Source organism: Centruroides vittatus, unplaced genomic scaffold (assembly GCF_030686945.1).
Source record: "Centruroides vittatus isolate TY-2023 unplaced genomic scaffold, ASM3068694v2 contig_1776, whole genome shotgun sequence".
Lineage (NCBI taxonomy): Eukaryota > Metazoa > Arthropoda > Arachnida > Scorpiones > Buthidae > Centruroides > Centruroides vittatus.
In genome coordinates, this window is record NW_027121087.1 from 238,786 (window position 1) to 250,941 (window position 12,156).

General features: G+C 32.6%; 1 protein-coding gene across 2 annotated transcripts; it reads right to left on the bottom strand.

Annotated features, from left to right (window-relative positions):
- Positions 1-793: 793 nt before the first annotated feature.
- On the bottom strand, positions 794-11,445 carry LOC136969280 (transcription termination factor 5, mitochondrial-like). Of its 2 annotated transcripts, none has more exons than XM_067263388.1 (4): positions 11,330-11,445; positions 7,751-8,211; positions 3,760-4,105; positions 794-1,682 (listed from the first exon to the last, which is right to left on the bottom strand). In XM_067263388.1, the coding sequence occupies exons 2-4, from the start codon at positions 8,176-8,178 to the stop codon at positions 813-815; spliced, it is 1,644 nt and encodes a 547-aa protein (XP_067119489.1). In that variant the 5' UTR covers positions 8,179-8,211; positions 11,330-11,445; the 3' UTR covers positions 794-812. The 2 variants fall into 2 exon arrangements, with proteins under 2 accessions (XP_067119489.1, XP_067119490.1); XM_067263389.1 differs by lacking the exon at positions 11,330-11,445 and adding an exon at positions 10,942-11,030.
- Positions 11,446-12,156: the final 711 nt, after the last annotated feature.

The window sequence follows — 12,156 nt, forward strand, 5'->3', positions numbered from 1 at the left end:
GCATAATTATTATGCTGCTAATTAATTTCAAACTTACATACTTGTAATAGTAGATTAAATTATCTATAACATTTATCAGCAGTTTATATAACTTCATCAATAAAATCATGTTCCAGATTTTAAAATTTTATAATGTGACATGTAATCTATCGAGCACATTATTACATTTTATTTATAATGTCTTTAAAGTAAAAAATTAAAAATGCTCGTTTTATATCAGAATAACGTTTTTATGTCCTTTGTCCCGAAAATGTTACGAATAAAGTTTAAGTGCTGGCAAATTGTGCATTGTTTTCTGAAATTCAGTAACACCTAAAGACAGAATTTTATTTATATAAAGTTTAACAAATATGAATTTCAACTAGAATTCTGAAATCAATAGATTAAAGTGGATGTATTTAATTAAAAAAAATATACCGTCAAGTTTCTTGGCATCCTTCCCCATTTATATTTTGCCAGATCATCAAAATTTGCATAATAGCTCAATAATACACCTAACCAGTTATTGTACACTTGTGTTATAAAAACAACAAGAAATTAAAACTAAATGTTTGTATCTTATTAAACTGTGCATTCTTGGCAACATTCACGAAACTGACTTATCTGTTTGAGATCCAAGTGGCACACAAAACTTCTGTAGTCGCCCTAATTAATCTAGTCCGAGTTGTGGAAATTTTGAGTGTGATCTCATAATTTTATTCAAATTGAAGAAAATGCCAGATCACAAGTTGCTACAAATACACTACTAATACTGTATTTTTCACTTTTTGTACAATAACATAAACAAAGAAAAAATTTTCAAATAAGTATTTTTAATCGTATGTATTACCGTCAATACAACTTTCTTTTTCACCGGAATGTTCGTCCGTAAAACTTTTCAGCATAAGTTTTTCATTTTTCTCCAGATTAAAATTTTCTAAATTAATCCCAGATTCTTTTTCTATAAAGTATAATAATAACTGAATATAATTTTTATGATTTTTCCAATCGCATTGCGGTTGAACTTTATAATGAGAAAATTTACTAAAGAATTTTACTACTGTATCAAGAGAATAAAATACGATAGGTAGTCCGTTCAAAATCTGTTCTTTCGTTACTCCGTTACTTAAAAGATATTCGGTAACTTTTTTTGCATTCAGTAACGATGGCCATATGGTATTTGGATAAATTTCCAGTGTCTCTATTATTTCGGTCTTGCTTTTATTTAGTTCTAAAGCTAAATATTCTGCTATTTCTATTACACATTGTCTCACGTTAGGATCGATTTTTTCCAGTTCGGTTTGATTAAACAGCACAGATAAGGTGATACAGGGTAAACCTTTCCTTTGTATATGGTGGAGGCGTTCTATTGCCGTGTCGTATCTATCCACGAGTTTTAATGAATTTGGATAAAATTTTCTCAATGCTAAATCGGCATTGTCGTTAATGACTTTTAATATCTTCTGAATTTTATAAAAACTGTAATGATATACACTTAAATGATTTTGCAGTTGCTCATCAGTGAAACCATTTTCTTTCAATATATTATTAACCTTTAGAATATTATCTGCCGGAACACTAACTAATGCTGGATATCTCTTAAAGCATGCTTTTATATCCAATCCTGCAAGCGTCGGAAAATTTTGAAAGATTTTTTTTAAGTTGTCGGGATTAGCTTTAATCAAAAATGCATTCCTGAGTATCTGAAATATAAGAAGTTCTTATAAGTAACATTACATTTGAAAATGCATTTAATAAATATTTAGTTAACATATTTTTATTTCCAAAAGTGAGTTTCTAAAAGTAAATATATTTTCATGTTTAAAAATCTAATTAATGGCCGCTTTGTAAACTGTAGTTAATGTTTCATAAATATTTAACAAAGTGCTAAATAAAACATTAATTGTTCATATTTATACAGAGCTTGCAAAATATGTTTAGAAGATGGATGTACTGAACATTGAAAGATACTCATATTTACACACAGAAATTGAAAGTGTTACACCCAGTTGGAATTGGTGGAATTTCACGAAACTTGGTAAACATGAACAGGAGCATATCCAGAAGAAATTATCACAAAATGAAATGAATTACGCAAAGTGTTATTGCTGTTTGGTACATGTTTCAGTAAGAAGTATGTCCACCTTGAGCATGGATACACTCTTGGATCCTTGCAGGCATTGAATCAACAAGTGTTTGAATGTCTTGTTGGAGTATATCTCTCCATGCCTGCAGAACTTGTGCAGTCAGTTGTTGTACAGTGTGTGCTGAATGGCTATGAGACGTAATCCATCTACCCAATGCATCCCAGACATACTCTATAAGGCAGGGGTGGCCAACAAGTCGATCGCGATCGACCGGTCGATCGCCAAGACAATTTTGGTCGATCGCTAGCAATGTCTTGACTTAATGTATTATATTTGTAACCGAACGCAACTGTATGCACACAGTTATGACTCAACTCATAAGCAGTGAGTGCACTTCGTACTGAAACAGTGTATAAACATAGTATGTATTTCACACTTTCCCCTCTCCACTTAGACTATGCCTATGACAAAAAGTCGATCGCGACACATTTTTACGATAAAAAGTAGATCTTATGTGCACAAAAGTTGGCCACCCCTGCTATAAGGGATAAATTTGGGAACTGGGAGGGCATGATTGTGACACTTTGCAAGGCCTGTCTTGTGATGACAGCAGCATGAGGATGGTCATTATCCTGTTAGAAGATACCATTTTGGATGGTGTTCATGAAAGGTATGACTATTGGATGGATCACCCTGTTCACAAACTGATGGGCGGTCATTGTGCTTTCAACAACCACCAATTCGATCATGTCGTAACTGATTGCCCCCAAACCATGACACCAGGAGTTGGACCTGAGTGGCATTCTGAAATCACAGCAGGGTGAGCTCTTTCTCCAATACACCAGTGGACATGTTGCTGACTATCACATTGGCCTAGACAGAATCAGGATTCATCACTAAACAACTGTATGCCATTCATGTGTCCAGTTACATCTAGCAGCACACCACATTAGCCATTGTTGGCAATGAAATCTGGTTAAGGGAACACATTATGTGAGGGTCTGAGATCACAGCCAAGCATCAAGCAATCGGTTTAAAATTGTCTGTGGGGTGACTCTGGCAGTAACTACTGCTTGGATCTGTACTGCCGTCGCCCATCCATCAGCAACTGCCGTCCGCAGAATATGACGGTCTTCACATGGCATTGTTCTTCTGCATGGACTGTGCCAGGTCTGCGAGTACTGGACCCTTCCTGCATCTATCATGTAACCACTGTTTGTGCTGACATTATGCTATGGCCAGTCCTTCAGGCAATTTCATGATATGATGCTCCCATTTCTGACATGCCAATTATCTGACCACTTTCAAAGTCAGACATTTGAGTGTATGGAGTTCTTACTTGTCAATATGGCATAGCTGGTCACTATCAACCTGTGGACCAAAAAGAGACATGTTCCATAATACACTTCACAACTTATAAACTAAATACTATAGCAATTTTGCATAGCAAATGTCTCTATAATTTCCATACCACTGTATGTACTGTACTTCATTTAATTTTTGATCATTCAATACCCTTCAAAAAGAGATTCTTTTGTCTCAATTTCATGTCTTGACAATACTGGGTGAGTGAGTGTAACACTTTCAATTTTTGCCAGTGTATATGAGTACATTCTTGCATTCAATGATTATTATTCCATAAATTATTAAATTAGAAGAAAAATACAAATTGAATTTTTAAATCATTACTCACTTCTTTCTCTGAGAACTTATAATCGTTAATGAGCACGTTTAAAGTCTTCCTTAAAGTCTGACAACAACGAGGGTAGATAGATCTGTTTATTCCTCTTCTAATTTCATTTTTATTGCATTTTAGTTTCCAAGTCAAATATTGATGTAATATACTCATTCGAATGTATCTGGGTGACATATTTTCAATGTTTTTCCATAATATTTTATGTATTCTGCTTTGCCATAAATCAGTTAATTCTACTGGAGCATCTAATTCTTTTATCATGTTCTTAATTATTTTTTCATGGTTATTTATTATATCTTCTTTGATTAATGTTTTCACACTTGTACCCATTATAGATGGAAATCTGAAAAAATCATTATTAAAGTATTTTCATTAGAATTTTTTATTAAATAAAACAAGCATCGAAAGCTATATTTTCTTGTTAAATTTTTAGTTTTTCTTATTTAATTGAAAATTTTATTGTTTTTAACATTTCATAAAATTTCAATTTCTAATATGATATAGATTTATGAAAATTTGTCAAGGCAATATTCTTGGAAAAATTTTATGATAAAATTTAGGATACTGAAATTTTATGTGGTATATTCACATTAAATTAAATATCCACATCACTTTTCAAATTATCAAAAGATGTGTAATTTTATGCAGATAATCCACGAATGTATATCTCTGCTGATAATTGTAGGAACAAATAACCTTTGTAAAGGTCCGCTTTTAGCAGGGCAGATCTAAATGCAACACGACCTTGGTAATTGGTCCCACCTGGCATTGTGTCTATAAACGGTCGGGAAGACAAAGGGTGTAGCGTCTCCGTTTATGGGACTCGTCTGTACGCGTCAATGTGTTTGCCACATGTTTGTCGGCTAGAAAAATGTAAACAAGGAACGGATGTGACGGTAAGCTGTTTCGTCGGGAGGAGAGCAGACGTTTTTAAAAGCTTCCGGGGAAAGGAAAAAGTCCCTGATTGGTCGTAAGTTGTCGTCGAGGAACTCTTTAAATAGTAAGAATGGCGAGAGGAACAGGGAGAAGGGCAAGAGACGGATAGTACGACAGTCTCAGGCACTTGGACAGCCCGCTGAGTGTAGAGAGAGTGTGCTCCTCAGGCAACGATCTCAGGGACGGGTAAGTGCGGAGACTGGACAGGTCATACGGTTGAGCCATCTCCACAAACCAACCGGAATTCCCCAGAGTCTAATAGTCCCCAAAGGGCAAGCTGTTACGTGAGACACCATACCTTTGTTGTACCGTGTGTGTAATGTTGTCAAACTTGTATATTCTGAAATATTTTGTTTTGTAAATACACTGTAAATATTCACTGGATTGAGTGTGGAGGTGTACCTTTCCACGAACCAACGTAAGAACATTCTCGAGTCGTAAGAACTAACTCGAGACGGATTATCGTAAAGATCTTCACTGGATTACAATAAAGATCTTCACTACCTTCACACACCCCATGCCTCTGGGGCAGTCATTGAAATTACCAGAATGCAGTTTAGAAGTATGAGCTTTTCGAATTACCTTTCGATAATTTGAAAAGTAGTTTGGATTACGCAATGGGGTAGTTAATACTTAAATTTCAATCACAAATTAAAGTTAATTCACACTATACAACTATCTGATGCCCTGAAACTAACCCACTGGACTGACAATCATCTATTCATGCATTTGCAAGAAATGACATCAATGGTGAACTACAGTCGACTCCGCATAAGTTGACACCCGGATAACTCGTCACCATAGGTTAATTCGTTAAATTTCTGTGGTCCCGGCCGACTTACATAGGCAATAATGTTATTAATGTTAAAAAACTTGGTTTACTCGACATCGTTTAATTTGTCACCACTGGATAAATCAACATACTTTTTCTGTTTCACACGTTTTAGAATTCTGATAAGTCGACTCCACCCCCTGAAAAATGAGTTCACGCCACACAGCTTATTGTACGGTGTGAACTCATTTTTTCCGGAGGGGAGTCGACTTATCAGACGTCAAAAAAGTGTGAAACAGAAAAAGTATGTTGATTTATCCAGTGGTGACGAATTAAACGATGTCGAGTAAACAGAGTTTTTTAAGGTTAATAACATTAATGCCTATGTAAGTCGGCCGGGAGCACAAAAAATTTACTACGTAACCGACGAGTGACGAGTTATCCGGGTGTCAACTTATGCGGAGTCGACTGTATATGTCCATTGTTTACACAACTCTGACCTATTTTAATGGATTTAGATTTAATTTTCTAATAAATACTTGCAATTAACATACACATTAGTACCATACAAAATATGATTAAAAAAAGCTTCAACTACCACTAATATAACATTGACATTATCACACAATCAATCATACAAGTTTAATAATTATTAAATATTAAATTAAATTAAAAAAATTATTGTAATTATTAGTTTGTGTTAGTATAAGATAGCAGTCTAACCAAGTTTAGAAAATATTATTTTATATTGACTATTAATTATTAATAGCCAAACTGTAGTCTGAATAATCTGGAAATTATGATTATTATGGAATATTTGGGCTTGGTTGTTTATGTATATCTATAATGATTTTTCTTAATAGAAATGAAACAGAAAGAGTATTTTAATACCTTAAGATTTGAGATGACAACTTATAAACTGCATTCTGGTAATTATCTTTCTTTCAAAGACTGCCTTGGAAGCACGGAGTGTGTGAAGGTTATTTGTTTTTACAATTTTCTGCAGGGATATACATTGTTATAGATTCTTCACATAAAATTAATGTATGTAGTATGTTTATTAAAGCATAATTATAGTATTCATAATATTACAGAATTATTCTAAAACTGAATGTAATAAATTAATTTATAAAAAAAAATGTTAATCATATTTTAAAATATTTCATAATTACTGAATAATATATTAAAAACAATAGATTTCTTTACAGAAATAAAATCTCTTAGTTTATATCAGAAATTCTACCATTTCCATTCATCTAGGTCAGTGCTTCCTAAACTTTTTTATTCATGATCCCACAACCACAGGTCGGGTATTAAATATAAGATAGACATAGAAATATTGTCCATAACTACTTTATTTGTTTGCAAGCAAACAAATAAAGTAGTTATGGACAATATACATACATACAAATATAAAAAACCAGTTTTAGGATTTGCTTTAAGTGTACAAATATTAATGAAAGTAAATTACACTTTAGTGATAATGAATAAAATCCAATCGTTTCTTCAAATTCAACTGTTTCAATTTTGCTTTGTAACCCCATTTGGCGTTGCGACCCATAGTTTAGGAAGCCCCAATCTAGATCATTGCTATCTCAAATTCTTCCACAGTCTCCATAGAATAACAGTCATAATTTGACAGAATAAATTCATTTACAATATCAATGAAATAAAATTCAGCTTTTTCGGTGTGAAAAGTTCAGAATAAATAACCAAAAGATATTCAAATAAGATATATATGTAGAACAAAAAGTGCACTGATACCGATAATTCTACTGACCTGTGGTGTACACTTTTGCACATTTATTTACAATATCTTTTTTAATTAAAAATATTTTGAATTTTTTCAAATAATATAGGTTTTTAATTTATAATAAAGTTGAATGTGGTTAATTCAAACTTAGTTCATTCAAATAATTGAATAATTCAAAGTTAGTATATTACATATTTTAAATATAAAAGAGAAAATAGCTTGTGATCTATTGGTTTACATAATACATGCATTTCAGATGTTCTTCAAAACGTACACGAATTACGACAATTTAATCCACACTCCAGGAATTCGTGTGTTTCATAGTTTTAATGACATAGCTAAACAACTCTACGTAGCTAATGGCTGCTGTGTAAAAAAGAAAAACAAAACAAAAAAGAAAGTTACGAAATAAAAATTCGACTAGTAAAGTCATGCACTGAATGTGCAAATTAAATTGACATATCTATATAAATTAAAACGTGGTTTTTATGTTATTACATCATAAATATAAAATGAAAATAACTTACCTTACAATTTTATCTACAGTAATTTTTGACACTCCAATTTCTTCTAAAATTCGAATAAGTTCTTCAATTCTAAATGGTTTTAGAACAAGTACCGACGAGTTTTTAATAATGTCTAAATACTCAAAATGTTTTTTTAAAGTTTCTAATGATTTTTGTAGATGGTCAGGTTTAGTAGTTATTATCCTTGGACAGTCAGCCATAACATTAATTGCAGTCAGATGAGAACATCCCAAGAAACTAGCCAAATATTTTGAACATAATCCAGTTTTACCTTCTTTAACTATAAACTGATCAGATGACTGAGCACTACACACTCCTATTTGTCCACATTTATCGCAGACGATATTTGCCGACGTCACAAATTTCAAATTATTACACAATGCCTGATTAATAAATTCAAAAACGTTTTTATTTCTTATAACATGCATTTTCTGTTACTTTTTCTTAATGTATTCAAAACACTGTAAAGAAAAAAGAAAATGAATTTTCATCATAATTTAATAATATAAAATTAATATTTATATAAAAATATAAATATAAAAGATTTATCAAATTTATTGCAAGAAAATGATATTTATTTTTATTGAATCATATATATATATATATAGTGTGTGTTCTGTATCATCTGCATGATATAAAGTTAGCGATCTAATCATCTTATTTTCCACAGAAAGATACGTTATTAGTTAAAAAAATCTATTTAAACAATAAATTAATGGTTATATATATATATATATATATTTATACTCTATCCCTCTAATGGATAACAGATGGCAAAAACTCATCTACAACATGGAAGGCTGACCACGGCCCTAAGTATATATGCATCCGACCAAGACATAGAGGCAGAGTTCGACAAAGCTAAAATCATTGCAACCACACCCCACCCAGACCACATAAAATGGTTAGAAGCTATGGCTATATATAAAATGAGCCATACAAGTAAATGCATCAACCAAAAAGAAGAGCTCAACCTTTCACCGGCCTGGTAACTCCTTTTGGACAAGTATCGCCAGTAACTAATACCCATAATGGCGCATACCCGTTGCAGCAGAATTCGATTTTTTTGGTTTGAAAGCTCCTGTTCTATTTTTGAGTATTCACAGAAGAAGAAGAACTTCATACAGTTCGAAAACGTTTGCGAAAAAATGATTTTTGCAAGATACACACTGGTAACAGGTTCTTTTGTTGTGTTGTGATTGTAAAAAAATACAAATTAATAATCTTTAAAATGAAGTGTCTAAGAGAAATCAGTCAAACATTCCACTGAGAAAGGAAAACGAATTATCACATCAGTCACAAACCTGATCTAAAATAGTCAAATGACATAGTTTAATCAAGTCATCAGTATGGAACCAATGAATCTATCAAATGCTACATAGGAAAGAATACAATTATATAGCTTGCCAATTGGTGGGTGTGCCAGCATATCCCCCAATGTGGTGATGTGACAACAGTGGCTAATTCTTGACTATTTTGCAGGTGCAGTCTGATGGTGAGATAGGGATTGCATAGTTGTTTTGGTTTTGACAGCTGGACTGGCAATGTTGGCAGGTACAGCAGTTTTACTTTTCTAGTATTGGAGAGTTTTTAGGCAAGGTACTCAGTACAATGCCATATCAGCATGCAGTTAAATTTTCCTTTCCTTCCATTCCATGTTCATATGGCAATTTCCTCAAACTCAGTTTACTTGTAGCTGAAGAATAAGGCAATAAAACCACAATCTCAACCATAGCACTAAAGGCTGGTTTCCACATCACTGGAAAATGCAATGATGCATCAGAAACAGAAAACTGAGGTCATTTTTTGTCCAGAAGTTTATGTTAACTAAAATCTGATCAAAAATCTAAACTAGAAAATACGAGTACTGGTATCTCTTGTATAACCTGGTAGTTACAATCCGAAAGTGTCGTGTTATGCAAATCCATGCTATGCAAAACAAAGGACTAATACAAAACATTAGGTTCCAAAAATTATACTCTTCTGTTTCATTACTAAGAGAAATAGGGTAGATGTACCAGTTTTGGCCAGTGTAGTACCAGTTCTGGCCAGAAAACAAATTTAACTTAAAAATATAATTACAAATGAAACAAACTTTTATTGTTAACTGTGTGAACAGTTAACAATAAAAGTTTGTTTCATTGGACAGATTTGAATACGTGGTGATTACATTTTTAAGTTAAATTTGTTTCCTGGCCAGAACTGGTACACTGGCCAAAACTGGTACATCTACCCTATGTTTATTAAAGCAATCAATAATGAGCAATTATTTATCATGACATTGTCACAATCAAATGTGAAATTAAAAAGTACTGTATGACATGTTAATATTAATTTTAGTTAAACGAGGGCATTTTCTTCTTACAAAGTATTGTCATTTTTTGAGATTTTTTGTTGAAATATCAGAAATATCAGTAACATCTTCATTTTTAACATTTTTACCATAAAAAATTTTTATGGATGACAAAATAAAAATATGTTATTAACCAAAAATTTGTTCTAGCAACTTGTGTTTGTTAAGTCAAGTACAGAATACCTCTGTATTTTGTTCGTTTTTTCGAATGATTACTTACTTACAGTTAAAATAGTTCAATAACATTTACCTAAACATGTTTAAATAAACTTTATTAAATACAAAGATCAATCTGTAAAAACAAAACAGTGACAGACTTAAAGATTAAAGTCTGAAAGCAATAACAACAACACCCAGATAGCTAGGACAAGAAGGAAAAAAATTGGACTATCAGTTTTCATTAAAGTAAACCTGACGAAAGGTACAAAATAAATTGAAAATTTTGACACCCTAAAATCCGTGGGAAAATTTGAGACAACACACATGCTTACTCGAATAAAAAGAATATTGAATAACAAAGTTTGTACTAAAAAAATTGTGAAATTTTATACAGAGGATTTCCAAAACTGTGTTAAAGCGGAATCATGTCAAACGAGGGATACCCATACTTCAATTTTTCTGTTTCCATTGGATCTTCCCTCATGTTTAGACCAATAGAAAAATGTTTATGGTAGTACTAGTGACATTTTATGTCATGTTATATCAAAAAATAATGGCAGACTATTTGAAAACAATGAGAAAAAGCAAATAATTAGAATTGTTTTTAGAAAAGGCCAGGAAGCATTTTTTTCCTGCAATGAATCAAGTTGATTAATAAAATAGAAAATATAAAATTGACAGAATTTATTTGGTGGTGCTAAATATAGGACCAATTGGAGAAATCATCTTGAGAACTAATCTGTCATTAGAAGGAAGATGAAAATACAAATAGTTTTCTGAAGTTACTAGTGAAATAGTGTTTGAACAAGTTAACTGCAATTTTAAAGAATATAGAATTACATTTGGTTATACGGTACAGCAATATTAAGTTTTGTATATGTGCTGTACATTTGTATACAGTATGTGTACACAAATAAATATATAAATAACCTAAAGTTAACTGCCAAAACTATTGTTTTATATAATCAATTAAGAAACTACAAGTAATAGTAATACATTGCTTTGACAATGAATATTTTAAAAAAATGTATTTATGCTAGTCTTTTTATAGAATAAAATCAACTTACTAACACATGGTTTCATCACGTGTAGTGTTATTGTTTTGTTTTCTTATTACCGCTTGGGGCGCTGTCAAAATTTTCTTATATCAAAAGAAGCTTAAAAATAAATAAATAAAAAATATATATTTAATAATGATAAATAATTTACACATTAAAACATATACGTTTATCCATATAGTCCTTCCAACGTAAATTCAAAATTGTCAAACCAGACTAATCCACTTATAAACTATTCATAGGAGCGGCCGGATAGCCGAGCGGTCAAGGTGGCAGCCTACCGCTCTGGGGGACCCGGGATCGAATCCGAATGGGTCGAAAAATCCCCAGGAATTTTTCGGGGGGTGGTCCGTTCGGATATGTCGGGCCCAGTCCCTCACCACCCGGTCGCCCCATTGTGGGCCTGGCCGAACCCATAATGGGCCTACTAAAAGAGGCCCTCTTAGTGCCCACAGGGTGGAAAGAGTTAAAAAAAAAAAAACTATTCATAGGAGTGAGGGGTGTACCCAATGTCCTAGGGCTTCAATAAGCAATTTATTGTTTGAAATTAATGAAGAAATCTCTCCCAAGCTGCCAGATTATGCGAAAAGTTCTCAATTAGGGTACTTTTGATGGCGTTTCAGTGACCAGGAAAAGTGTTTCGGCTATGGTCGCCAATTAAGTGATTTTAGTTTATTTTTTTTATTTGTAACATTGTGTGGTCGCCAACGAGGCTAGAATATACTACATAATGGTTGTGCTCTATAGTGGTACTGTCACTTTAGATACAGCGCTCTTGGTGGCAACGACGAGTACCGTCGACCGCCATTTTACTTTAAGTCAAAACCAACGAGCGA

Excerpts from the sequence above, each read along its gene's own strand:
- LOC136969280 (XM_067263388.1), bottom strand. The coding sequence starts at position 8,178 with ATGCATGTTATAAGAAATAAAAACGTTTTTGAATTTATTAATCAGGCA. Across the intron at positions 4,106-7,750 it reads ACTGTAGATAAAATTGTAAG|ATTTCCATCTATAATGGGTA; the intron begins GTAAGTTATTTT and ends TGATTTTTTCAG. Across the intron at positions 1,683-3,759 it reads ATAAGTTCTCAGAGAAAGAA|ATACTCAGGAATGCATTTTT; the intron begins GTGAGTAATGAT and ends CTTATATTTCAG.